General features: G+C 41.3%; 3 protein-coding genes across 5 annotated transcripts; all 3 read right to left on the reverse strand.

Annotated features, from left to right (window-relative positions):
- Window positions 1-963: 963 nt before the first annotated feature.
- fabp7a (fatty acid binding protein 7, brain, a) lies at window positions 964-3,452 on the reverse strand. Its single transcript, XM_031848108.1, has 4 exons — window positions 3,285-3,452; window positions 2,443-2,615; window positions 2,260-2,361; window positions 964-1,242 (listed from the first exon to the last, which is right to left on the reverse strand). The coding sequence occupies exons 1-4, from the start codon at window positions 3,355-3,357 to the stop codon at window positions 1,192-1,194; spliced, it is 399 nt and encodes a 132-aa protein (XP_031703968.1). The 5' UTR covers window positions 3,358-3,452; the 3' UTR covers window positions 964-1,191.
- Window positions 3,453-6,686: 3,234 nt separating this feature from the next.
- Window positions 6,687-16,912, reverse strand: usp40 (ubiquitin specific peptidase 40). Of its 3 annotated transcripts, none has more exons than XM_031847981.1 (31): window positions 16,210-16,912; window positions 16,047-16,114; window positions 15,845-15,958; window positions 15,104-15,268; window positions 14,797-14,943; window positions 14,413-14,556; window positions 14,192-14,320; window positions 13,884-14,000; window positions 13,663-13,770; window positions 13,314-13,520; window positions 13,023-13,158; window positions 12,760-12,841; window positions 12,402-12,573; window positions 12,222-12,306; window positions 12,062-12,132; window positions 11,548-11,957; window positions 11,296-11,455; window positions 11,117-11,177; window positions 10,525-10,578; window positions 10,196-10,284; window positions 9,919-10,005; window positions 9,796-9,832; window positions 9,545-9,609; window positions 9,362-9,436; window positions 9,059-9,268; window positions 8,657-8,775; window positions 8,469-8,534; window positions 8,149-8,359; window positions 7,950-8,045; window positions 7,760-7,854; window positions 6,687-7,558 (listed from the first exon to the last, which is right to left on the reverse strand). In XM_031847981.1, the coding sequence occupies exons 1-31, from the start codon at window positions 16,403-16,405 to the stop codon at window positions 7,450-7,452; spliced, it is 3,885 nt and encodes a 1,294-aa protein (XP_031703841.1). In that variant the 5' UTR covers window positions 16,406-16,912; the 3' UTR covers window positions 6,687-7,449. The 3 variants fall into 3 exon arrangements, with proteins under 3 accessions (XP_031703841.1, XP_031703842.1, XP_031703840.1); XM_031847982.1 differs by having other exon boundaries at window positions 7,766-7,854; window positions 13,023-13,161; XM_031847980.1 differs by having other exon boundaries at window positions 13,023-13,161.
- A 1,255-nt stretch (window positions 16,913-18,167) lies between these two features.
- LOC116383933 (thrombospondin-type laminin G domain and EAR repeat-containing protein-like) lies at window positions 18,168-22,724 on the reverse strand. The gene is made up of 12 exons (XM_031848146.1): window positions 22,611-22,724; window positions 21,734-22,089; window positions 21,241-21,331; window positions 20,975-21,131; window positions 20,718-20,849; window positions 20,559-20,629; window positions 20,275-20,433; window positions 20,000-20,201; window positions 19,651-19,883; window positions 18,795-18,973; window positions 18,556-18,657; window positions 18,168-18,321 (listed from the first exon to the last, which is right to left on the reverse strand). The coding sequence occupies exons 1-12, from the start codon at window positions 22,707-22,709 to the stop codon at window positions 18,168-18,170; spliced, it is 1,935 nt and encodes a 644-aa protein (XP_031704006.1). The 5' UTR covers window positions 22,710-22,724.
- Between the last annotated feature and the right edge of the window lie 4,304 nt (window positions 22,725-27,028).

Consider the following 27,028-nt stretch of genomic DNA (forward strand, 5'->3'; position numbering starts at 1 on the left):
ACAAAGAGGACACTCCCTGTGCTCTCTTGGGTAGCGTATTGAGAACAAGAGAAGCTTCACTAAACCATTATCTCTCACGGTTTTCTCCAAGACGGAATCTGATAATCTCCCCTTTCTACATGTTCAGTGTGATTGTGCTGCTGTGCAAATTGTTACATAAACTCGCCTGAACTTGCCTTGTAACCGTTTTCACCCTAAATACTTACGCAAATGATATTGCCTGCTTTTGTGGGAATAAAGGCATTTTTTTTGGCATACTGTGTAACTGGAGCATAAAGACGTATATTGATTGAAATTAATTCAGTGAGCAACGGCCAAATGAGTTCCACTCCAGTTACCACAGTTGCTTTGTGTCGCGCGCTATTCAGAGGTGGCCAAAAGCTTGGCAGCCTGTGCATTGAGATAAGAAGAATGGCCACTTGTAGTCACAGTGTTCAGTAGGCAAGACACACAACCCACAGGGCAGGACAGCTTGGCTTCTTAAAATGTGGGAAAGATGGAGGATAGATGGTGGAACTTTAAGATTGAGATCACAAAGGTTTACTGACAGACTCTAATCTTAGACTACTAACTGTGGGATATTGGATTGATACAAACTGTTCACATCCAGCACAGTGTCCTTTCTTAGCATTGGCTGTCATCTGTCCACACCCCATCGAATGATGCCTCTACGTAATGACACCACAACTAAAACCGGATTATCCCGAGGCGTGTGACATCACCACACCCACCCCCTCCAGCTCCTAGTCTCTGACCATCTGGGGGTTACTAGAGGACATTCATTCCCATGAGTTCAATGGTCAGTGTGACCTGCTGCTGCGGCGCGGCCGGCTCTGGCCTGCACCGTCACCCTGCAGCTGTCACCTGGAACTCACCCATCACAGGGAAAGCACTGTTCCCACAACTTAGGTTGACATATTTGAAAAGAAATGTAGGACTCCATTCAGAAAGTCTGAGACATTAAGGTTTAGACAAGTAGTTTATTTTTCCATTTTTAACATACACTGATCAAAACAGTTTTAGGCCCTTCACAGTCTGAATTTCTTACAAAAAAGATTTCCCAAAATATGTATCTCATTTTACAATAGCAAATCAAGTGCAAATCACTGCATACTGTAAAACAAACAGGAGAACACCTTGTTGATCGTTTGCAGTGCATGAATGATTTGCTCATGGAAGTGGATGGGGAAGTTAGGCTTTCTCATATGTGCGGACCGCCTGGACTCCCTCGTGAGTCAAAGTCTGGAGGTCGAGAAGAGACAAAGCAAAAGACAACCTTTATTACATGATGCCAGTTAATACTTAATAGTCTATACTTAATAGATGTGGTTTTAATGCAAAATCATTCCTGTTGGAGGTAAAGCAGGTTTTCGGCAGTTCATGTGGGTCATTACAACATTAACAAGCCAGTCAAAGTGCTTCACACAAGTACTCTATAATGTGAATGGCTTTTTTCATGGGGTGATGTAGATAAATAGAGATGAGACACCTCTGCTGTTCAGGGTCATATTGACCCGCTCACTCAAAATCAAGCCAAATGAGTCATAAGGATTTGTATTGAAAGTAAACTCTATTTATGTTTATTTATAGTGTTAAGAAACAGACATTTACAAAAAAAAAAAAAGATATGAACACAATGAACGAGGTGTGTGTGTGTGTGTGTGTGTGTGTGTGTATGTATGCTGTCCTACAGTAAGCTGCTGTGTTGTGTGTATCTGCAGAGTGTAATGTTGGTAGGACTCCCAAGCAACCCTTTCGTATGTTTCTCCCCTCCCCTGCTAAGTGTGGGCGGGAAAATAAAAGGTTCCCGCCAAAATAGTATCTGTTTTTCTCGCACAGGTGCGGTAGTGAGAAAGAGACTGTGTGTGCGTGTGAGATTGGGATGAAATATTGTGTGTGTGTGTGTGTGCGTGTGTGTGAAATGGGGTGAAACATGGTGGGAGGTAGAAATATGTTGTCTCACATTTTCAAAGAAAGAAATGGTCTAAACTTGACCCTTCTGACCCCTTATAGCCTCCACTTTCACTGCCGGGTCAAATTGACCCGAACATCATCTCTGTAACATAAACCTGCAGGGGGGGTTGCAAATACATGATACTTTTTTTTTTTTAAGTTTCATGTTGATTAAACTAATTAAGGCAAGCAGAAGAAGTTTCATACAAAAAAAGTACTTTCAAATATTTTTTCTAGATTTTCAAACTTTGAAACGGGTCAATTTGACATAACAGGAGGGTTAAGTTGTGTGTTATTTAGTCTTACCGCCACCAGCTTCCCATCCTTGATTTCTCTGACAAATTTGGTCTCCTTGCCGTCCCACTTCTGCACTTGCACTAGTTTGTCTCCTTCCATGGTGAAGATAGACTGCAAGCACAAGCACAGTATAAATTTGAACCGTCTCCAAACATAAAGTCAGATTACACCCTGACTTTTTACTCAGCTTACTTTGACATGCCGGTCATCAACCGTGGTCTCATCAAACTCCTCTCCAAGTTTGGAGGAGATCTCAGTGTTCTTGAAGGTGCTCAGGGTTTTAATCACAAGTTTTTCCCCATCCTGGCTCATCACTACTGTGGGTTTGGTGACATTGCCCACTTGTCTTGTGGCAAAACCAATACCTGTCAAAAAAAAGTGCATTATTATTATGGTGGACACAAATGAAGACAATCACAACTATTTATTTTACTTATTTTCTGTACTTACAGGGAAAATATCTGAGAAAACTAAGCAACTATCCGAGAAACACAATATTGCTCACACTAAAATAATATCTTATTTCAAGCAGAAAAGTAATTTATCTTACTTTTTTTTTTCTTTTTTTTCTCTTTTTACATTGAGAAAGCCTTTCCAACTACCTTTAAATCTCCCCATCTTATTTTAAGAGGCTGTATTGTGTAATTCGCCTGTGTGTCTCCCGTTGTCTGTAGCCAAACTGATCCCATTCTGGCATCTTAACATTAGTCCGTGGCTTGCTACTGTATTGACCCTTCTGATTGTTACTCTGACCTTGTTGTCCTTTTTCTTATCTCACTGTTTTGTAAAGAAATGTGTTACATATTGGTATGCATGTTATAAACAGTAAATGGCAACCAGCTAATCAGCTAAATAGCACCCCTTCACTTTTTTTGCCTCTATGAGGGACCATGAACTTGAATATATATATATACTGGAAAATGCAATACTGACATTTTTCATCTTTCTTTCGAAATGCACTTGTTTAAAATGCATATTATTAATTTCAAGCAGTCGTATTTTGCAGCATGTGTCGCTCTTTTTATTTATCTTACCAAGTGACTTCATGTATTCATCAAAGTTCTGGCTGTCGACCAGTTTCCATGTCGCGCAGAAAGCATCAACCATTTTTGCAAGTGCTGTTGGTCCAGTTCAGTGTGAAACAGTCAAACGGTCTCTGTTCTCCTTGCAGTAAATCCTGCAGCGTGTCCGTCCGCCTGCCAAATTAATACTGAGACAGAGGGCGGGGACTCGAGCGGCAGCGGGAAATCTGATTGGATGTTCCAAAACGCTTCGTGGGCTGTGAATGGTCAATGCAAAATGTTCACACACACACAAAAGACACGCAACTTGTCTGCGTTTTTTTTCCCCCCATACATTTAATTTAAATATCTAATTTTTATATATATATATATATATATATATATATATATATATATATATACACACAGTGGGGAAAAAAAGTATTTAGTCAGCCACCAATTGTGCAAGTTCTCCCACTTAAAAAGATGAGAGGCCTGTAATTTTCATCATAGGTATACCTCAACTATGAGAGACAGAATGAGAAAAAAAAAAAATCCAGAAAATCACTGTCTGATTTTTAAAGAATTTATTTGCAAATTATGGTGGAAAATAAGTATTTGGTCAATAACAAAAGTTCATCTCAATACTTTGTTATATACCCTTTGTTGGCAATGACAGAGGTCAAACGTTTTCTGTAAGTCTTCACAAGCTTTTCACACACTGTTGCTGGTATTTAGGCCCATTCCTCCATGCAGATCTCCTCTAGAGCAGTGATGTTTTGGGGCTGTCGCTGGGCAACACGGACTTTCAGCTCCCTCCACAGATTTTCTATGGGGTTGAGATCTGGAGACTGGCTAGGCCACTCCAGGACCTTGAAATGCTTCTTACGAAGCCACTCCTTCGTTGCCCGGGCGGTGTGTTTGGGATCATTGTCATGCTGAAAGACCCAGCCACGTTTCATCTTCAATGCCCTTGCTGATGGAAGGAGGTTTCCACTCACGATACATAGCCCCATTCATTCTTTCCTTTACACGGATCAGTCGTCCTGGTCCCCTTGCAGAAAAACAGCCCCAAAGCATGATGTTTCCACCCCCATGCTTCACAGTAGGTATGGTGTTCTTTGGATGCAACTCGGCATTCTTTCTCCTCCAAACACGACGAGTTGAGTTTTTACCAAAAAGTTTTATTTTGGTTTCATCTGACCATATGACATTCTCCCAATCCTCTTCTGGATCATCCAAATGCTCTCTAGCAAACTTCAGACGGGCCTGGACATGTACTGGCTTAAGCAGGGGGACACGTCTGGCACTGCAGGATTTGAGTCCCTGGTGGCGTAGTGTGTTACTGATGGTAGCCTTTGTTACTTTGGTCCCAGCTCTCTGCAGGTCATTCACTAGGTCCCCCCCGTGTGGTTCTGGGATTTTTGTTCACCTTTCTTGTGATCATATTGACCCCACGGGGTGAGATCTTGCGTGGAGCCCCAGATCGAGGGAGAGTATCAGTGGTCTTGTATGTCTTCCATTTTCTAATAATTGCTCCCACAGTTGATTTCTTCACACCAAGCTGCTTACCTATTGCAGATTCAGTCTTCCCAGCCTGGTGCAGGTCTACAATTTTGTTTCTGGTGTCCTTTGACAGCTCTTTGGTCTTGGCCATAGTGGAGTTTGGAGTGTGACTGTTTGAGGTTGTGGACAGGTGTCTTTTATACTGATAACGAGTTCAAACAGGCGCCATTAATACAGGTAACGAGTGGAGGACAGAGGAGCCTCTTAAAGAAGAAGTTACAGGTCTGTGAGAGCCAGAAATCTTGCTCGTTTGTAGGTGACCAAATACTTATTTTACCGAGCAATTTACCAATTAATTCATTAAAAAGCCTACAATGTGATTTCCTGGATTCTTTCTCCCCATTCTGTCTCTCATAGTTGAAGTATACCTATGATGAAAATTACAGGCATCTCATCTTTTTAAGTGGGAGAACTTGCACAATTGGTGGCTGACTAAATACTTTTTTTCCCCACTGTGTGTGTACACGTACACACACACACACACACACACACAAATTATAACAAGTGTAATGTTTACCATGTTCATCTTAGTTCTGAGTGTTAGCTTGCTAACATTTGCTGATTAAATGTAAAATCAACTTAATTAATTATACATAATTAATACATAAAGCTGAGGTTAATAAGAATGTCATTACTTAGAAAAAAAATTATAATATTAAGACCTGATAATGGTGCTAGAGAAAAAGTTAGATTACTAAAGTTACGATTCCCTAGTTTAAAAAAAATATCTTTAAAATACAGTAGTTTCACCTTTTCCAAAAGGATAATTTAGTATTCCTCTACATTTCTAAAAATTAAATAAGAATTTCTTTTTTAGCAATAGGACGACAAAAAGCACATACGCCAACCACATGGTGGTGCTGAATAAAAAAAAATAAATACAAAAAATAAAAATAAAAAAGAAATTTAAAAAAATCAAAAAAAAAAAAAAAAAAAAAATCAGGATCACCAAAGTCATTAGGATTCATGATAAGCAACCATGAACGTCTGTACCGAACAGACATTCATTCAGCGATGCGGCTTAATTCAGTATAAAAACAGTATTCATCAGCAGCGGACTTTATTGTTGATAGAGTATACAAACAGATGTCTCCTGTAATAATACAGTAGAATCATTAACACCAAAAATGTATTGAATAATACTACCAAATGAACAAAATTCAATCTTACTTTTGCTGAATATATTGTCAAAAAAAGCACTGGTCAAGGCTCGATGTATAAATGAAAAAAAAGTTTAAAAAAATCTGAAAAAATATCCCACTTCAAATTAATGATCTATAAGAATGCTTTTTAACTTCCCTGAAGTTCACATATAGTGCATGCAAATAAAACATTAAATGTTCCACAATGAAAACTCTGGGATCTTTAAATCATCACAGAGAATAGAGGCAGAAATGATTTCAATGTTTTACAGTATCTGTCATCACAGATGGTTACATGATGTTTGGCTCCACACTGTTATTCCTTTGAACATGAAATGAACAGATTGAGGTGAAAGTGAAGACGGTCTGCTTTAATCGTCAGCAATAAAGAGGGTGGATCGTGCCCGATAAACGTCAATTAATTTATTTAACCATTTATAGAATATGAGTCAAAGTAAACAAAAGCAGACAATCTACATTTGATGTTTCACGTCACATTTTAAGAGTCAAATGATCAGACTATGAGTTACTGAAATACTTTTTTTTTTTTTTAAACCGTAGTAGGTTAGCAGAGCAGGTACTTTAGGTTAAAAATTGTCATCATGAACTACAGCATGAACCTGGGGATGAAAACAGACGGGGCAGCAGAGGTAGAATGAGAGAGGCAGAGAGCGAGGTAGGGAGGACAGAGCTGCACCGAGGCATCTCCACAGTAAGGCCTCTCTCTCCTCTCTTTTATCAACCTAAAAACAAGCCCATGATGCAGATAAACGCTCTTTTGTTCTCGGCGCACAGTGACAGGTTCGTCATAAAAATGAGCATCACCTAAAACACCCTATGGGCAACAACAACAACTAATGGATGTTGATGTCCTTCTATTAATGGCTTGTTGTACTGAAAAATGTATTAAAACAAGTGTAAATGTTTGAGCCGCTAGCAGATGGCAACACAGATGCAATCATCCCTGATTGCTATAGTTTATACAAAACTGTAAATGAGAAAGAAACTCCAGTTTACACAAGCATGACTATACATCCAGCCTGCAATAGCCCAAAAACACTTAAGAGGAGAACAAACAGTTTGTTCTGCTTCTCTTAGCTACTGATCCATGCAGCACAAATGGCCTAATGGTCAAACTCTCTTCAAATCTTTCTCGGATAATAAAACTGCAATTTCATTTAATAAAGGGCATGAGTGGTGGTTGTAGAGAGAGGCGTCTTACAAGAAATCCAGTAATATTGTATAGAAATAATGCAAATTACAGTCAATTGTTAAAAAACAGCTAATCAAATTGCCAGAATGAAATTCCTTCTCTTCCTGTCAATAAAATAATTAGATTTTAGTCGGTCTTGAAAGATTTGTGGAGAAATACAGAAAAGAAAATGGCATACGACTGACGTCAAGTGGATTGTCCCAATTGCATCCGTGTGTAAGTGCGTGCAGTTGTATAGGTAGGTTTGATTCGTCCATGCACCCATGGGAGCAGAGTGCTATCTGAATACACCCACGTTGATCGATAGCGCTACCTCTGGTTTCCTGGATTTGGTCGGTCCGGTCTTCTTCTGTGGTCCAACACCCTCGGAGCCCGCAGCCTGCCCTCTGGAAAGAAGCAAGGGTAGAAAACAATAAACCAAGTTGTACAACAATAAGCATAATTATTATTGACAGTGCTGTGGTATTACAGCGAAATTACACAATGATTGCCAAATAATAAATGCCATAAAAAGGTTGTTTTCTGTACACTCTAGTCAGTTCAAGAAATAACATGGACATGATCACAACTGCTGGGAGCGTTCCCACCCTTTCCTGCATTGCTCTGCCTGCTCCCTGAGCCTCTGCTGGCCCTGCTCATCCTCCAGGGTGAGGAAGTCCCTGTTGTTATCAATCAAAAGATTCTGGGGAAAAATAGGAAAAAAATGCATTCAGTGTTTTTCAAAGAAATCAAACCCAACAGACTCATTGTTGAAAAGGAACAGGGGTTTATGAATACCTTTACGCCGATTGTGTCGCCATCTTTGAGGTGAAATGGTGCCCCCAGTAGTGATTCAGCCTTCCTCTTCTTTTTCTTTTTGGAAACCTGCTGACTCTGAACATAAAAGTCATAAGACATATTATTCACTGACAATCGGATCGCACCAAACACCTAAAAACAGGTTCCTCCTCAAGAAATGACTCTCTTCTCCTCTCACCCAGTTTGAGATTTCCTCCCAGGCGTGTTTGTCCGGCTGGTGTTTGGCCAACAGCAGAGAATCAGGGGAGAGGCCGTAGTGTGCAGCCAGACAAGTGCGTAGAGACCGTGGGGAAGAGTCACGGGTTGCATCCCAAACCAGCTCCTCTGGCGGGTAGAAACCCCTCTCCCCTGGGACTCCCATTCTAACACTCACCATCACATCTTTAGGACTTAGGAACAGAACATAAAATAATTTAACCAACGTTGAAATAAGGGAAATGTACTCATTGGAAAAGAAAGGACGCTCCATCACAATGTGTAGAAAGCAGAAAACTTTACCCAAGATCTTCTTCTGTTAGTAGCTGTTGCACACAGAGGTCTGTACCACTGGGCAGCTTCAATTTCCTGATCAGGAGGAAACCAAACAGAAAATGTTGATCGTGTAAACAAGCAATGACTCAACACTTTGCATTTGTTGATAGATAAGAGAATCTGTTGGCCACGCTGTGACAGGAAAGTGTCTCTACTTGAGTGTGAGCTGCTGTCCTCGGAGGATACGTGCCAGCCTCCGGCCCTCAAGCTGCCACACACGCATGAACGCAGTGGTTGGCACACACGCATCCTGAAGGGCCGGCAGTGTCAACACCTGACAAAGAAACAGACAACGAAGTAAAGTGAGTCATTTGCATTTAGTTAGTTTAGCTAAAACTAAATAGTACCCCACAGCTGGCAAAATGTAAAGTGTTCATCTTCTGGCCTCATAACTAACCGGTAGGACTGGAAAAGGGCGGCTCTCTGGGTCCTAAGTCATGAGGACTGAAATCCACTAGAACCCAAGAGAATCCATTTGGGGTCTTTGAGGATTACCTGACTAATATAAACGACCATCACCTCCTGCTTTAAATAAACACATAACCTTCATACGCTACCTGCGTCTTGAGATCCTCCAGGGTAGCCTCGTCCGATATCTCCACCTGTCCTGCACTTCTCAGCTCCGCCGTGTTGCCGGCACCCAGAGGAGGTGAGTCACCCGCGGCCACAACATCAGTGTGGCCGTTGTCAGTGTGATTAAAATCCATGGAAACTGCCGAGTTGTTACTGGGATTCAGACACAGCCACACAGATAGCTTGAGAAACCCCTGACAGAAAAAAAAACAGACAACAAAAGGCTAAAGAGAGAGGTGAAGTTATAATATATGAATGTCCAGACACAATGAAAACATTTTCAGTACCTTCGGAGGAAGTTGTCCTTCTGTGACGACTAATGTCTCTCCATTGTTTATCTTCAGCTCTGACAGAGAAGCATCCTGAGGAAAACAGGTTGTTTTTAAAATGGGACGCTATACATATAGCTCTAAAAGAAGCAAACACCGTTTGATGATGACACATTGTGCAAACTACAATCTGCCACTGACCTCATCCATAATCGGCTCTCCAACCTCCTCACACCAATCGAGCCTCCTTAAGTGCCAACAGGTGCCTGCAAACACACATTTCAACGACATCAACGACCAGATCGTCCTCCAAAGTACAATAGCAAACTATCTGTTTGATTACAGTTTTACAAACGCAGAGATAATCTTGGTGAAGAGCAATTCACAAACACTAACTCTACATGCAAGTTACATACAGTACAAAATAACAGAATGCATTGATGTAGTTTTACCATCAAGTCCAACAGCCTCCAGCATTGCCTTTAGACACTGCAAATAGCAAAAGATCATGTTTTCTTAAAGTACACATACATGTAACGTAAGCACATAACGTTTCACACATTACGTTTCCGCACCTCTTTGACGGTACACGTTTTCTCCACCATGATGTCCATCTCCATGCCAGCAGAGGGCGCTGAGCCCACAGAGAAGTGCAAGAAAAGCTGCAAAGCAAAGAGAAAATCTTAAGTCACAAACATCAATCAAGCACTTTGAAACGCTCGTAACTCTTCGTCTCATTTGGTTGTACACTGGAGGATAGGTTTACTGGTACTTAAAGGTTCTGTAACATTCACCTGTGCAGCTGCAGTTACAAAGGATTTATTGAAGGTTTCAAATTAAAAAAAGACACACCTGTGATGCCTTGGGGGCATTTCCCGGACAGAGAGTCAGTGTGGTCATGAGTCGCACCCCTGCATCCCGAACACTCAGCTCTTCACACACTGTCAGGTAGACCAGGGTGAGACAAACACAAGAGCACTTAGTAAATGTGTTCCAAACTTCAAACACAGATGATGAGAAGAAAAATTACAAGCAGGGGGAGTACCTTTTAAACATTTGATGAGGGGCAGTGTAAAGGAATGCCTGTCTTAATATTTTGTGAAAATGAGGGGGATTTCCAGCTCTAAGATATCTGCACCATTAAAATCATTGCTACCCTCAGGGAACAAACGACACGGTACCTGGAGGAAGGAGTTTCCCTGTGCAGTCCACATGCCTCAGACAGTACTGTGCACCTGGTCAGTGAGACAAAACACAACAGCTCATTTAAGTATTAATGTATACTTAGATAAAAATGTAAGAATCCAAACTCGAATACAAATCTGGTGATTGCCTGAACAGTAGCGTAGATAAAAATGTTACTTGAAGAAACTTTTCAGTCATTAATAAGCACATTATATAGTTATAATTTATCAATATCTACATTAGCCCTGTAAAAATCCAAATCCTTTGGTTCCGTATTGGGGATACATATATGAATCAAAATTTGAATGTTCCAGTTTAACGGCCTGTGAATTTACATTTTGTAAGAGGTATTTATAATATTTCCCGTTTACTTCTTTATCCAAAAATGCAATTAACTCTAAAAAAAAGGACGTCTAATGCAAGCTGTTCTTGTCAAGCATATTTAATGCACATCAAATAGATTGGTTCAAATAAATTGTACTTGAGGTATGCAAATGTTTTGCTGCTTTATAGAAACAAATACCAAGTTAGATTGTAGGCGTCTACATACTGTATATATATATAGTTATGCAACGCTGAGCATCTTGCCTGTGAGTTGCTCCTGTAGCTGCAGCTCCTCTATGGCCCTCTGTTTCACCTCACACAGCAGCTGTAAGAGAGAGATGCATTAGACTACTACATTATTGGAAGAAAGAACAATGTGGTGCTTAAATGGAGAGATAAAGAGTCTAACCAGATAGATAACATAAAAATAAAAACTTAATGACCATATTCCCTGTAGCTGGAACTTTGATCTTCCTCCTCTCCTCTTCTTTCTCCCTCTCTCCTCCTCCTCCTTCCCCTCCATGTGGTCCAAACTCCACCTGGAGCCAGCGGCAGTCCGACGGTGTGGTCACAGTGACGACGTCTCCGTTTAGAGCGAACATGCTGAGCAAAGTTAAGAGGACGGTAGTAAAACACACAGAAAGAAAACAACACACACACACACACAGACACACACACACGGCAGAGGATTGTACCTGCTGTCGAAGGACTGTGGCTCCAGCACCAACAGCGCATCTCCGTCTTTCAGCGACAGCTCCTTGAGCGTCCGTTGCATATCACCGGGGGGGAACACCCTCCATCCACTTGCCCCTCCTCCCTCTCCTGTCCCCTGCTCTTCCCTCTTTCCTCCCTTATGCTCCTGGCACAGCAGACTCTCCTCCGGCTCCCCTAGTGCCTCCCTCACCTCCCCGAGAGTCGAAGCACCTGCAAACCCTCTGGCCTCCCTTTTAAGCCCTGGCCCCCCATTTTCAAAACCTCCTCTTTCCTCCACAGACTCCAACCCATCCCCCTCCTCCGGATCCTCATCTTCCCCGAAATTGGGACGGACTACATTCAGCAGCACCGGCTCCCACTCGGCTCCAGTTAGGACAGTCGCACCACACACCTGAAGGGATAAAAACCAGTGCACAAGTCGGACACTCGGGATCTTGTCAAGTGAGCATGCTTACTAAACACATATTGTGATCGCAGAGAATGTGTTGTACTCACCTCTCTACCGTTCCACACAAACAGGTCAGAGTTCGTACAAATGCCTGCACTATACAGGGAGACATTGTCGTCTGCAAAGACAACCACACCCGGAATGTTTGTTACAAACGTTCGAAACTTCTTCTACCTTCTTGAGGTTTTTTGCATGTCAGTGTCTCACCTGTTAAAGTATTGTAGAGGTGTAGACCTGCAGGAAGACTCCTGGCCACAGTCAGAGCCATATCCCCCTCCCAGAGTTCCTGCTTCTATATAAAAAGATGCACAAGACATGAGCTTATTCCATCATTCTTTGACTTTTTAAAAAAAATGCAACAGCTAGTCTTTTGGGAAATGGAGTTACCTGATAAATATCCAATCGAAGATCTCCCACGGTCTTTCTGCGGTCAAAAGTCAGAGTGGTGCTCCCGTTCTGCTCTTTGCTGATTGGTTGCAGGGCTCCATATTCTAGCCTGTACGAGGGTGCCAGATGGAGACGCAGCACCACGGTGTTACTCGTGGCTTCAAACTCCTCGCTGTAAGAGAAACAATGGAGAATAATAATTTGCGTGAGAAAACTATTCTAATATAACCTTCTTCAATTTCTGGGTTTTGATCTTCACAGATTACGTATTTTTAGCTTCCGCTGAAATGTCTCACTCGTAAGTCAAGAACCGTCAGAACCTGCCTATGTAATAATCGTGTAATGTGTGTTTGTGTACCGCATTTTCTGCATTTTGATGTTCTCTTCCTGAGCCATCTGGATGAGGTTAAGAGGAATCTTATATTGGGGATTGTTCAGAGCTGCAGATGTAGAAACACATTGATACATATTAGTCATCTACTTACTTCATATACTGTGTACTTGATGTCAAAACTATTAATTAAATTAAAAGATGAACACATTTGTTGCTTCATTGAACACAATCACAACTTTTCTCCTCTTTCTTTGATCTTATCTTCCAATAGAAATGGTGTCCATTACCTTCAGTGGGCCTGTGCAGCTGTGTTTTTCTGTAGAACAGCATGTATGCGCTCTCTTTGCCCTGGAACTGCTTCTCTATGTCAGACTCCCTGATGGAAGTCACCGTGGAGTCGTTAAGATCAAACCAGTGGCTGCCCTGCTGACAGACAGGAAGAAACACTGTGAGAAACACTCATCAAAGAAGGGTCCACCAGGAACCTAGACGTAAAACTGAATTAAGTTGGTGTATTTTTTCCACAATGTCATTTTAGAACTTGAATTCTTGAAAAATGTGACTGTTTGCTTTAATACCTTTTGTTCCGGCTCTGACTTCTGGTCTAGTTCTGGCTGCTGTTCAGCAGCTCTGGGGTCTGAAGGTGTTGAAGGATCAGAGTTAGTCGCCGGCTTTGCTGGGCCGGGGGGCTTGGTCACAGGGCTTGACGGGTTTGCAATCGCCTTCAGTGCCACTCGAGTACCATTAGACACCAACATGAAAGCATCATTGTGGGACTGCAGGAACTACACCAGAAGAGGAAAACAAAATTCAAGAAACTGCACTGGAAACAAACAATTTTCTGGTATAAGACAAATATTGGTATGAGCCCCAAAGAACACCAGCAATCGTTAAAGAACACATAGGAATATCATAAAAACAAAGTACCTTTCCTATGGGGCCATAGTGTTTTCTAAACTTTTTGCTCCAGGAAGAACCAAGCTTATCCATGATTTTCTGTCCCAACTGGTCTGCCAGGACACTCTTTGATGGCTCCTAGTGGACAACATATGAACAGCACCTAATTAATTAACTGGCTGTCCTACTGAGGCAACAAAGAACAAACTATGAACAACACAGAACTCAGACGAAGGAAGCGGTCGCTTCACCTGGGCAATAATAGCAGCGATGACAGACAAAGGGTCGTCTTCTTGTAGTTTTGGCTCACACGTTGGCTTCACTTCCTCCGTGACTTTCTTCTGAGTCTTGGGTTTGCATTCCTCCTCCTGACAAGCAAACACAGAGATGATGCCTGTCCTAATGCACACGTTCAAAAGCTTGCAGGTTGTGATCACTTTTCAAAGTTGCCGACAGTAATGCACATCTGAAAAAGCTGCCACTCTGAGTATTAGCAGTAAAACTAATGACTAAATTTATATATTTCTTATCCTCCTGTTTGCTCGTTTGCTTCTCTCACCGGTGGCTCCCATTGGCCAAGCTGGTCAATGTCCCTGATATAAACATGGTAATGGCCCCCATAGCAGCCTCCCTTATGGATGATCACAGAGAACAGCTCGTAGCAGTAATCAGAGTCCTCTGCATCAGTCTGCAGGAGAGGAATACATAGTTAACTTATCAAGACAACTTGGTGTATCAAAACCTTCCTGGATGATGTTGAGAGTAAGCTCCGTCAGGTACCTCTTCACAAAATGGCAGTAGGTTGATGGTTAAGGGGAAACTGTAGCGTCCCGTCTCCTTGTATCGCTCACATTTGGCAAAGTCAAAGCTGAATCTCAGCAGGGACATGGTCATGAATGGAGGAAGCTTCTTCAGCTTGGCAGACTGAATAAAAGCAAAGGAAGGTGAGAAACAGCACAAAAATGCAATATTTTTTATGTGAACAAGGAAACAAAATGTCAATACAAAGAAGCTTTTAACATGTTTAGTTGTAATAATCCTTTCTACTCAATTGTTTGATGTAAGGCTTAATCAGAAGAGAAAGAACAGGTTTAACAGCTCTTCAGGTTCGCTGTATTTTAACCGTTGTTATTGTGTTGACACAGTCTGAAAGCTGGCACTAACCTTGGCAGCAGTGACCAGCCTGTCGCACTGTGCACAGCGGTACAGGTTACTGCCCTCAAACATCTCTTCCTCCACAAACATGTTCCACAAAGCCTCTTCCAGGCTAGACATACCACAAACACACACCGTCAGGTCCAGGAAGTCCTCCTAAAGAAGGCCCAAAAAAAAACAGAACAGGTGAATTAAGTTATTTTTGTCTTAGCATTTAGTCGTGAGATATATTCCACCAAAACAACTCCAATAACATCAGTCTTCCTAAATGGAGCCACTTCAAAGAGGCAGAGAAACCCTGTACATGTGGACACACCTGTCTCTGGCTGACGTTCCCACACTCCTTGCAGACAATACTGTTGACAATGGTCCCGTGATACAGCTGGTGGATAAATGTACTCCCAGTGGTGCCCACAAGAGAGTGCTCCAACGCACTGAACAGAATCCTGTTCAGCTCCTGCACATCATGCTGATTTGTTCCCTGAGAAAAACAAACACCAGAAGGTTTAAGTTAGGGACAAAAGTCCCAGTTACATTATATGAACCAACATTATTACAGTACATGATATATTGCACTTTTCAAAAAGACAGGTTTTTCTAGAGATCGTTTTCCAGAAAAATACAAGAATGTTGAAATCATTTTCCAGGACATTTGACCCTTTCTCTCGTTGGAAAATGTGTCTATTGTCCAGGTTTTCCAGGACGCGTGGGAACCCTGATGGATCGCTTTTGTACTATTATTGAAGAAATCAATCTATTTCACTGTTTAAGAGAAACACGGAAATATACAAGACTTGTACAGATGAACAAACGTCACCGAAGCAGTAAAATGGTTCTCTCTTTCTTCTAGCTGTTTTCAGCCTTCTATCAGCTCCAGATCCCGTTTAAATCAATGACTGTGTGGACAGTCTTGACCTGGAAAAGGTGGTTTTGTATTGCATGCGCTAAATATCGTGGGTCTGCCTTTCAGGCTGGAAGGTAAATCAATCAGTGAAATAAGAAGTGTAACCCGAGCCTCTCCTTCTCCTCTCCACCGTCAAAGATAACGGACACAGACCTCGCTGCTGTTCCAGCCGAAACTGTTGGTGAGGTTGGCAGTGGAGGCGCTCTGCTGGTCCACCAACAGCAGACTGGCAAACAGTTTCTGTAACTCCAGCGGGATCACTCTGACCTGGGGAGAAAAGAAAGCAAAACATGCGTTTACACTTCACAAATACACACAGACATTACATCTTTGGTTACAGCTACAAGCTATTTACTTTGACCCCTGGTTCTTCTTTGTCTTCCAGACATCCTAATTCCGCTGCTCCCAAACTGAACAGCTCCTCTGTAGAGACACACACAGCAAACAATCAATAACTGTCCTCTGGTTGTGTACTGCACCGGCTCTCCTAAAGAAATGTGTCAGAGATCTGGCCTCACCTCTGAACTCTGGGGTGAACAGCAGCGTCTGGAGCAGAGAGTTGAGGTAGCAGGTCCCCCCTTGGTTCTTTATGCCGCACAGATTGCTTCTTCCTCGGGGCGGAGGTGGCTCGTCTCCCCCCTTCGCAACTCTCCCCCTGGAGGAAGTCGAAGAGAAGCCTTCCTCCTCCTCTTCCTCGAAAAGATTCCCAAACATGCTGTTTGAGTGATTTACTCGGTTTTCTCTTGAGTTTTGCTCGAGCTATGCCGCGTAGTAAATCATGTGTTATCACTCTGGTTTGGCCTCTTGCTATCTCATCTTGGTCTTGCCGAGTTCTCTGTTGACAATGGCCGGGCTGACTCTGAAATAAGAAGACTTCACGGGTCTAAACATAGCGACTATTACCGGATGTAGCATATATGCGTTGGACTTCCAGTTATGTCGGCGATCAAGTTCAACGTTAGCTAGCTTAACGCAATAATAATCGCAAATCAATCGCAGTCCCGACACTGAGGAGCAGCTTGACGGCACACCGAAAATGACACAAACCCAGGCTGTCGGTAATGTTAACGGTCAGTGTCACCACGACGGGGAAATGGCGTCTTCTTACCAAAACTCTAACGACTTCTGACACTGGCTATTCCTTCCTCTGTCCGTCTTAAAACAGATAACAAACAAGGCGTAAATAGAAATACCGTCGGTGAACTGTAGGCAGCCATGTTGTTTTTTTTCTGCAGAAAAGGGAGCGGTGCATTGTGGTACTTGTAGTATTACACTTGGGTAACACGTATACTCAAAATAATAACGGTTGATAGTTTCATTACTTGGTCTATGAGTATAAACATCATTAGTAATGCTTATTTAAATTCCTGTAATGTACTGCCCCTTTATGAAACAGCCATAACTAAAATATGGCAATAGCTTTATCTTATTTGCATAGCAATAAAAAGTACATTTCGGACAAGTCTAGTCTTGAAGTTACGGGGCTTGTAGTATTCTGTAGCAAACCACGGAACAATAAATATTTACGATTGATAGTGCTTACAAAGGATGGCAGTTATGTGCCCATGGCCATGCATACTAATCAAACACCTCACCAGGATTTTGATTAACCACTAAATGACTTACTAGTTTGCCACCCTAAATGCTCCAAATGAACATAGCTGAAGTTCAGCCATTGCACAAACAACTCTTGTCTTGCATACAAACATATTAAATCTGGTTTATTGTAATTTCAATATAATTATCTTAAATATAATTCATACAATGAGTAACAATCACTCAATCTTTTGAGAACACACATTCCACTTAATGGTAATAATCATCAATATTAAATGTTTTTACAGAAAATTAGAAATCTAACAGAAGCTCACTCTCTATTTACTTTACTCAAAGCACACAAATAGAAAGATATATTCCCATAAAGGTCTTGAACTCGTGATATTTGTGTAAAAATTAGGTAAATCAATTATTAACCTAGCGCTGACTATTGATAGTGTGGGCTAAATGTATGCAGGGCTGGTGATTAAACACATTTTTCCTGAAATTTTCTAATTACATAACACCATTCTCATTTTATTAATTTATTTAACTGTTAAATTATGTTTTATGTAATGTCTTAATTGTCTTCCTACATGTCTCCCTAAACACCTTTCAACACTTTCAAAACTTTAAGATAACCTAGGATATAATTCTTGTGAAGAAATAGTAAATCCTTTCAACATACGCCAATATTATTTTAATAGTTCTTGCCTAAAACATTCATATTTGAAGATTTTTTCTCAGAATCACAGTCGTGACCTTAATGGTTGCTACGGCCCTAGCTGTATGTAAATTGAGAACAGGCACAGTATTGTGAAGGCACAAACACACTCACCTTTTAAATATCATTGCAAACATTTTCTTACACAGGAACACACAGACACAGACATAAACAGAGTGAACAAAGCTACATGCACACTCTCGTTTTTTTTTTTGCCTAGTGTGTTTTCAGCTTAAACACTTTGGAGAGAGGTTCTTTGGCACTGGAGTAGATCAGATACGATTCTCCTTTAGAGCTAAAAAACTCCCAGTCACTGCACCCAATCGTTGGGAGCCAATGAACCGGAACAAATCCTTCATATCCCTGCCACCTAAAAACAAACAGAGAAGAGGAATCAGATGAAAGCTGTATTTGCATCTGCTTAACAAAGGCTCTAGACACAGAATTAATTTGTTCCTTGAGCATCGTCACATGTCAAAAGTGCTAGGCTTTCAATAGTCTGGCTCATAGGAGGAAAATAGATCTACATCAGCACTAAATTAGAGGGCAATCAGAATGGATGCATTATTTCACACTAGTGGGGTGTTGCTGACAAGTTGAGTACCTGTAAAGAACGCTGTTGAGAGAGTAGGATTCTCCGTTGAAGGAGTTTGCGACAATCAAAAAATATTCCTCCCCGAGGCTGAAGAACTCCCAGTCCACTGCACTGGAGAGATGGGAATGTATGTGGTGATGACGAGAGGTTGAAATGGCAGCAATATCAGGTTATTACACAGAAAATGTTCTCATAATCTGTCTGTATGTACATACACCTGGCACATCAAAGTGTTTGCATATCTGTACCTATAGGTGACGATATCCTGGAAGCGGACAAACAGCTGCCCATTCATGTCCAGCTCGTAGATGGTGGAGTTGATGGCATATTGACTTGGTCCATTGCGATGGAGTCTGTGTCCATTGGCAACAACTAAGAAGACTCTACTTCCTATTTGAAACATTTCCCAGTCTGTGGCGCAGAATGTCTAGAACATAGAGACAGAGAAGCTGAAAGAAAAACAGCTGAGAAAGTAAGACATGTAAAACAAATGCCAAAATGATATAATTTCACTCATATCTGCTTTTACATGATTAAGTTCCACCTGCCCCAAGGTGCCTCACATCCAGCTGTGGAGTTCCCCTAAATCATCTCCTCATGATTTATTGTGCGACTATCAATGTGTCAACACTCTCTCCTCAATTGTGGCTGTATGATTCACTATCAGCGACATGCCAAAGCACTGCTATCGCTCAAGCAAATCATGGCAAACCGCACACCTCTATTTCTGGCCCCGTGGCCACATGGACACACCCGTTCTTTGCTCCCCATCTCTCTTTCATTACCCTTTTATCTCTCCCTGTTTGTGGTCCCTTCCCTTCTGTGCGTTCAGACAAGACGGGTTTTCATACTTATCTCAAAGATACAGATCTCATCAGAGGAAAATCAAAGCGCAGCTGGGGAGAAGATGAATGGTATATGGAAGTCATGCAGCAAAATGCTATACTAAAGTGCTATTAAGTCTACTCTACCCCCACACTCAAACAGCTTCCGAATTTACCCTGTATTATGGTAAGGTACCAAACTGATGTTTTTTTAAGGTCTTTTCAGGCATTTTTAAGGCAAATTCTGTATTTCTTTTGTCGTTTTATGTTCACCACATACCTTAATTGTCTGGAACACCTGGAAGCTTCCTCTGACCCAAACATAAATGACTGAGTCTACAGAGGTGGTCACTCCATCAAAGGCATTAGCCACCACCAGGAAATGGTACTGTCCCACTGTAAAGAACTCCCAGTCGTAGGCCCCTGAGGTCGGCAGCATCTGGTGAACCTCAAAAGACTTTGTCAACCTGTTCCATTTGTATATCACACTGTCTATAGTGTGATTATTATCCCCTGAAAGACAAACAAGAAAGAGAGAGGATAAACAGGGTAGTTTGATATTTTGTGAGTGTCGTGCCAAGATTTCTAGAAGTAAATAAGTAGTCATTTCATGGATATTTAGTTTTTACCTTGTCTGTGGTTGGCCACAGCGAGATAGGTTTGTTGATTGATGTTAAAGGCCTCCCAGTCCCGTGCACAGTGGGTCTGCAGAGTCTGGAACCGCACAAACTGTTTTCTTCTTTCGCTCCACTTGTAAATCACAGAAATGTCAGTCTCTGATTCTTTTCGCTTGTCTGTTCCTCCGCCAGAGTTAGAGACCACCAGAAATATCTAGATCAAAGTAACAAAACACCGTGAATATCAGCTTGATCCATGTTAACCCATGTCTTCCTTTCTTTCATACCTTCTTGCCCATGCGGAAGTGTCTCCAAGCCAAAGCTCCATATGTGCTGATATTCTGGTAGAGCTGGAAACCTGTGTGGCTCCACAGATACACAGCTGAGCCAGAGGTTGACCTATGAGCCATTGCAGTCATCAGACCCATGCCAGCTACCTGGAACACCTAAAGATTGACGAAAAAATGACCAAAATAAACTTAATTTTGTATAGATATTAAAGACAAAAATATTTGTGTGTAAGTACAGTGAGTATATGTAAATATTCATATTTTACAAAGCTGAAGGATACCTCTACATCATGTGTCTCTGAGCTGGTGGTGAGGACCTGGTGTTCCAACACGTAGTCAAGTCGTTTATGATCTGAGTCGATAAGGAGATGAGAATTTCTTCAATTTTAAACTGAATAAAAACTTGCTCGTGAGCAGATGTTTGGATGTTGGATTCTCACCCTCCAGCACGGTGATCCACACCGTACCGTCGCAGAGGTAGAGGCCTTTCCTGAGCGGATTGAACCACATCTGGCCTTGTACCAGCCCTGAGCATGACCGCTCCAACCCCACTGACACTCGCTCCTCTGTTTCTGTGAGTTCATGATCAAAACACAAAGACAAGCAGACAATCAGTTGCAAGGAAGCAGGAAAACATATATGGCATGGCTTTCACCGTACAGTGTGAAAAGTATTGTAGAATACGTCTGCAAGTTACCATAGGAAGTCACATGGTCATGAACCTCCCTCCCCATGACAGGCAGGTCTAAGAGAAGTGGTGGTACTGACAGAACTGCTAGTTGGGGGTTCGAAGAGGGGCAAATCTGATGGGTGGCATCCGAACCTGGCACCAACACCAGCTGGCGCAACAGACCCTGTGCATGGGGCAGCAGATAACAATCAAAAGAGGTGAAAACATATTAACCGTATGGTTTAGCAGCTTGTCTATCGTGAAAGTTAGTGATAAGGAAATATAAGTCTTACTGAATACAAGCCTTTCCATCTACCCCGACTGCCAATGTGGAATTTCGACCCTTGAATGTTGAGATCTGCGGGGAAAGGCCTGGAGGGAACACTGTTTGCCATAAAAAGACATAATTATTTCTAATAGCTGGAGTAAGTTGTTTTTCCTCTTTGAATATAACTTAAAGACACTGTAAGTAAAGTAGTCTCTTCCATTCTTCTGTTTCTAGGACTGAGACAGGAATCGTATTTTATAGGCACTGTACGGGAGCTGATATGTCTCAGCTTCTGTGCGCCAGAGGCAGTTTCCACTAAAAAAACATCCATCACATACTGTCATGCCACTGTGATACGGCTGCAGGGTGTGAGCAGATTGGAACGGGGCCATTGTATTGTGGTGAAGGATCTACTATCCCTCAAGGGAATTCAGAGGCCACAGGAAGAGAGGATGGTAGGAGACAGACAGTGAACATGCAGAAGACAGAGACGAACAAGAATAAAAACGTGAACTTACATTTCCAGGGGTGTGCTGCAGTCCACTGTGAGCCTGACATGATGACTACCAACACCTAAAACCAGAGTGTGCCACTGGTTGTCATCCAGTCCGGCGCCTCGAAACACCCAGCGCTCTACGACTCCTCCGTGACCTCTAAAAAGAAAGTGCAGACGTTTTTTGGAGAACCTCAGTCCCAGGATGACCCGTCGACGTTCTTCATTCTTCTCCCTCTCTCCATGTCGTTCTTCTTCACCGACAGTCCTCTCTTTATTCTTTTCCAAAATGTACCCTTTGTCGTTCCCCTCTTCCTCCTCCCCCACTCCTCTTTTCTCTACTTGCTTTGGCTCCATCAAGGAAAAGATGTATTCATTTTTCTGGAAGGTAAAAGGCGAAAAAAACATTCAGACACACTGTATTCAGCAGGGGTGGAAAGTAACAAAGTATATTTACTGAAGTACTGCAGAGCTGCAACAATAAATCGATTAATCAAGAAAATAGTCCACAGATTCAATAATAAAACAATATTGTTAGTGGGAACTCTTACTTGTAATTTACTGACATATTTCAACATGTTACTCCTCTACTACATTTTTAGAGGGAGATTTTGCTACTGCTTCTACATTACTACTCAGAAGTTTTAAAAACTAAAGTGCATTGTTAGATAGTAAATAAAAAATAAAAATAAAATATGTAATGAGCAATTTTAATAGATGTTTTAAGTACATTTAGTTGAGATTCCTTCCGTAGCCTACTTTACTTTTACTTTAAATACAATTTTTAATGCAGGACTTTAATTTGTAAGTATTTTCTCACTCCGGTATGGTGCTTTCACTTCAGTAAAGAGTCTGAGTACTTCTTCCACCACTGGAATTAATCGACAAACTTGGAAGCTCACCTTGGGGGCAATGCTAGTGACTTTTAGTGTCACAACAATGGAGAATTCTTTGGGGAACAGGTCGCAGTCCACCAGCAGCTGGGAGGAGGGAAGGCTCATCGAGGTATGAGGGCTTGAGAAATGCACACCCCTCACCCCTCCAGCCTGCTTCATGTGCACCCCTGCTATGAGTTTGGAAGAGTCCCTCTCGAGGACAAAAGACAGAAGATCCAGAGGGAGCAAATCTGGAGACAATAAGCAAATAAAGAGGTCGGGAAGATTGCTTTACTGCTTAAGCCTTTAAATGCAGAATATCCTATACTATTAACCAGTTGTTTCTCTCTAAAGGAGCCCTGATATTAAAGGGATAGCAAAAAAGTATCAAGATTATCTGCTACCCAAATTACGTAAATTTTTCAGATGTTTCTGCAAGTTTCTAAAAAGTATTTAAAGTTAATGGGAAATTTACTCATAGGAATTGGTGGAATGTTTGTGTATTTACTCAAGTACTGTATTGATGTACAAAGTACTTGTTCTTTATTTCAGTATTTTCTTTTCATGCTGTACTTCATACTTTTACTCTAATACATTTCAGAGAGAAATATTGTACTTTTTATCAACTATATTTATTTGATAGTTTAGTTACTTTACAAATCAAGATGTTTGCATACAAAATGTAAGTATTATATAATATGATGCCAATAGAATATACAAGTAAAGCTGAAATTGTTAGTCAGTGAAATATATCATCAATCTGTTCCATGAAAAATCTTTTAAATGACAATAATTGTGAAGGTTTCACTTCGGGCTCTGCTGGACAAACATTTCTCACCATCTACTGAATTTTTACAATCCAAACAACCGATTATTTAAGGAAAATAATCTGCAGATTAATTCATAACAAAAAAATAGATTTGTTGTTTTACGGTTGTATGCCTCTGCCGACCAGTGATGTTGCAGTTTAGACATCAATGTCTGTCCAAAATGTTATCACTTAATTACTTCATCCTGTTAGACATTTGTGTGAAATTGTCTTAATTAGCATATGTGTTATGGCAAAAACTGTGTTTTGTGAAGTCACAGTGACCTTTGACCACCAAATCAGTTCAACCACGAAGCCAAGTGGACGTTTGTGCCGAATTTGAAGAAATTCCTCAAGGCATTCCTGAGATATTGCATTCACAAGAATGGGATGTACGTGTGGTCACAAAAACATTGACCTCTAAATTCTCCACATAGATGCTTGTGCCAAATTTGAAGAAATTCCCTCCAGGTGTTGCTGAGGTATTGCGTTCACGAGAATGGACCGGACATACGAACGGACAACCTGGCTGCAGCTGTTGCCGACACCGTGGCATAATAATCATTTAGTAGTAGCAGCCGTGTAGAAACTTTTACTAAAGTAACAGTACTGTTACAGTGTGGTATTAGTACTTTTACTGCTCATAGGTTGAAAACAAAAAGCAGTCATAGCTTTGCTTTTAAGGGGACACACCTTAAAAAGTTTGAGAATACCTGCTATAAACTAATAAATCAATTAATGACATGGCATGCTGGACTCCCTGATGTGTGAGAAAGAACCCTGGGTGGCTAAAGGAGATTTTAGGAGGGGTTGTATAAAGAAAGAGGCTCTTTGAACAGCAGGAATAACAGAAGAGAATTGCTCTGAAATTGATGAGACATCTAATCAACATGCACCCTGTTTATCCTGATACTCTTGATGTGTTCTGGAATCCTAACCACATCCAATGTCTGTACTTGTTTGTGGATATCAATTTAAGTTAATATTGCACTCAATACTGCACACACAAACACTCCCATTGAACTGTAAGCAGACACAGACAGTTGGAATTATCCAAAAGAATTTTAGCTGGAGGGGTTTCCCAGGTTTTTAGATGAAACCGTAAACCATACACTGAATAATTGTTAACTGAACATCAGATCTGTTTAAGTGAGCTGAAGCAATAGAGACGAACGCTCAGGTTGAAAGGCGCAAAATAAAATAAAAGGGTACGATACCTGTGCAGCGTCTCCATGTGTCTGCGGTGGTGTCAATGGCCCTTAACCCCAGGAGCAGGAGGTGCACGAATATGAGCAATGTCATCACAAAAAGCCTGTTTAGTTCAGTTGCCAGCTGGTGCAAATGTCTCCATATTTCTGTGTCTTGCTCCTTTTGTCTCTATCTTAAGTGACGATACAAACCAGACAGCCGTGTTTTCTTCATATTGATCCAAGTGAGTATTTTTTTTTAGATCCAAAGAAAAATGTCCAGTCAACAAACTCTGTTTAAAGTTATCAAAGGCTATACTGGCTACCTAAGATTCACAAACAGAAGAAGAGAATACCTAGAGCTGTGATTCCTCTATGCTTCGAGGAGGAATCCATTCATCTGTGTGGAGAATCCTGCACCTGCAGCTCCTTTTAAACACCAGAGCCATGCAAATCACCAACCAGCCTGTCACTCATCCTCCCTCAACCGCCTCTGATGACACAGACCTGCCAGAGGGGTAAGCTGCTCCACTTGTAGTCGGTGTGTGTGTGTGTGTGTGTGCTCACGTACACACCGACTGAGTGACACACAAGCGGACTATTTTAATGTAATAATATAGGAAAAAAATCTCTCAGACAGATTCCTCCAGACATTCACGACATGAGAGGCCTTAGCAGACAAAATGTAATTAAAAGCCATCCTAAAAACAACAACAGAACATATGTGACCTTTGGTCCACTAATGGATAGATGGATATGAGCGGCGCTATTATCATATTAGCTGTTATCCCATAGTTTATTACCTGAGAAACCGTGGTATGTGCATGAACCCAGCTGTGATATTAAAGTATCAAAAAAGGATGTTCTGCAAATATCACCAGTTGAAAGAGTAATGAAGTCCCAGGGCAGTGACATTAGGAAACACTGCAACGGCAAAGTAGTAAAAGGGTCGATTTGGCAGAATGGCTAAATAGCAGGAGATGGCTTTTGAATACAAAGTTTTGGTTATCCATGGGCACCCAACAATTTAATACCACTTCTAAGTATATGTGACTCTGGTTTGTTGGTTACCGGGCACTCGTGAAATAATCAGACTGTGTTTTGATAGACGTCGGCATCTTGTGTGGTGTCAGATCTCTCTGAATCCTCTGATCCTCCGACTGGCACATTTACAAGGCAAATACTCTTAGCCTCTCTCTTCCTCTCGTCCACATTAAAAGCAGAGACTGCACACAGATCAGGAGGCAAGATAGAAACTCGGCCTGACTCTTCGTTCTCTATCCATTCATTAATCTTTCTTCCTTCCAGGCATAGAGTTTCAGAAGGACCTGTTGAGATGCAGATAAAGTGAATGTAGATGTCCACTCGTGCGCATGTTCTTCCTTATTCCTGCTTTGACTCACCAACTGCTGCTATCAGTCTTATCACTGTTCCAGTTGTGCTGAATGTAACCATTCAGTCAGCGTGTCAGATGAGATTTAAGATTCTAATTCAGGATTTCCTGGAAGTGATTTTAAATAATTATCAGACTTAATATAACATCTTTTTTTTAAGCCTGCTTCTTTCAATGTAGTGACCCTTTGTCTCTCAAGGTGACGTCTAAAATACATTTGCGTTTCAGGGCCCTTTGGAAATAAGTAGTTCTAACTTTGGTTTTGATCCAGTGTCATTATTCAATTCTATGCAGAATTCTTTTATCACTTTTGTATTTGTGCACAAGTGTGTTATGTGGAGGATAACCCAAGTCAGACAGACGCATGAGACTATCATAGTTAACTGGCACCACCTAGCTGTCTATTTTCTTCAGTACTTGGGCATACAGTACATGTTTAGCAGACAGGGCCTCCGTGGGAATTAAAACCTATATAAATGGGGCTTTCCAAAGTCTGTAAAAAGTTAGAAATCAACATTGAAATTCTGAACGGTGAATCAACATGTCTTCAACCACATACAAAATACATTTCCGCCTTTTAACTTATTGTTGACATTATTACATTATAAGCATTTAATTGCATTTTGAACACGCAACCTCTTCAAAAACCTAAATGCACATGTTTAAAATATAAAACTATATATATCACACAGCAACTATACAGAATTCAATGACGGCCATTTCCCGTTATGGCAGGTTCGGATGAAGACGGGAAGGAATCTCTTCCAGCAAAATGAGCAAAGGCTTCTCAGTAACAAATGAATCATGTACTGTAAGCACATCAAGTGGCAGTTACTGTAAGCTTGATGGAGCCAATCCCAGCTGACATTGGGCAAAGGCAGGGTTCACCCTGGACATCGCAGGACTGACACATAGGGACAGACAACCACTAGCAATTAAGAGCCATCAATTAACCTTTTTTTAATGCGGATAGTTGTAAAGCATTATAATAAACATTTAAATTCTTGACCAAATTTTAGATACACAAATTCAAATCAATGATGCTCGCGACAGCAAA

This window comes from Anarrhichthys ocellatus, unplaced genomic scaffold (assembly GCF_004355925.1).
Source record: "Anarrhichthys ocellatus isolate YVR2014 unplaced genomic scaffold, GSC_Weel_1.0 scaffold7, whole genome shotgun sequence".
Taxonomy (NCBI): Eukaryota; Metazoa; Chordata; class Actinopteri; order Perciformes; family Anarhichadidae; genus Anarrhichthys; species Anarrhichthys ocellatus.

Coding starts and splice junctions, on each gene's coding strand:
- fabp7a (XM_031848108.1), bottom strand. CDS start 3,357: ATGGTTGATGCTTTCTGCGCGACATGGAAACTGGTCGACAGCCAGAAC. Junction 2,616..3,284: donor TGAATACATGAAGTCACTTG/GTAAGATAAATA, acceptor TTTTTTTGACAG/GTATTGGTTTTGCCACAAGA. Junction 2,362..2,442: donor TTGATGACCGGCATGTCAAA/GTAAGCTGAGTA, acceptor TTGTGCTTGCAG/TCTATCTTCACCATGGAAGG.
- usp40 (XM_031847980.1), bottom strand. CDS start 16,405: ATGTTTGGGAATCTTTTCGAGGAAGAGGAGGAGGAAGGCTTCTCTTCG. Junction 11,178..11,295: donor TTCCAGCTACAGGGAATATG/GTCATTAAGTTT, acceptor TCTCTCTTACAG/CTGCTGTGTGAGGTGAAACA. Junction 8,776..9,058: donor TGGAGGATCTCAAGACGCAG/GTAGCGTATGAA, acceptor TTTCTTTGTCAG/GTGTTGACACTGCCGGCCCT.
- LOC116383933 (XM_031848146.1), bottom strand. CDS start 22,709: ATGAGCCTTCCCTCCTCCCAGCTGCTGGTGGACTGCGACCTGTTCCCC. Junction 22,090..22,610: donor TCACTAGCATTGCCCCCAAG/GTGAGCTTCCAA, acceptor TTTACCTTCCAG/AAAAATGAATACATCTTTTC. Junction 18,974..19,650: donor AGGTGTTCCAGACAATTAAG/GTATGTGGTGAA, acceptor TCTATGTTCTAG/ACATTCTGCGCCACAGACTG.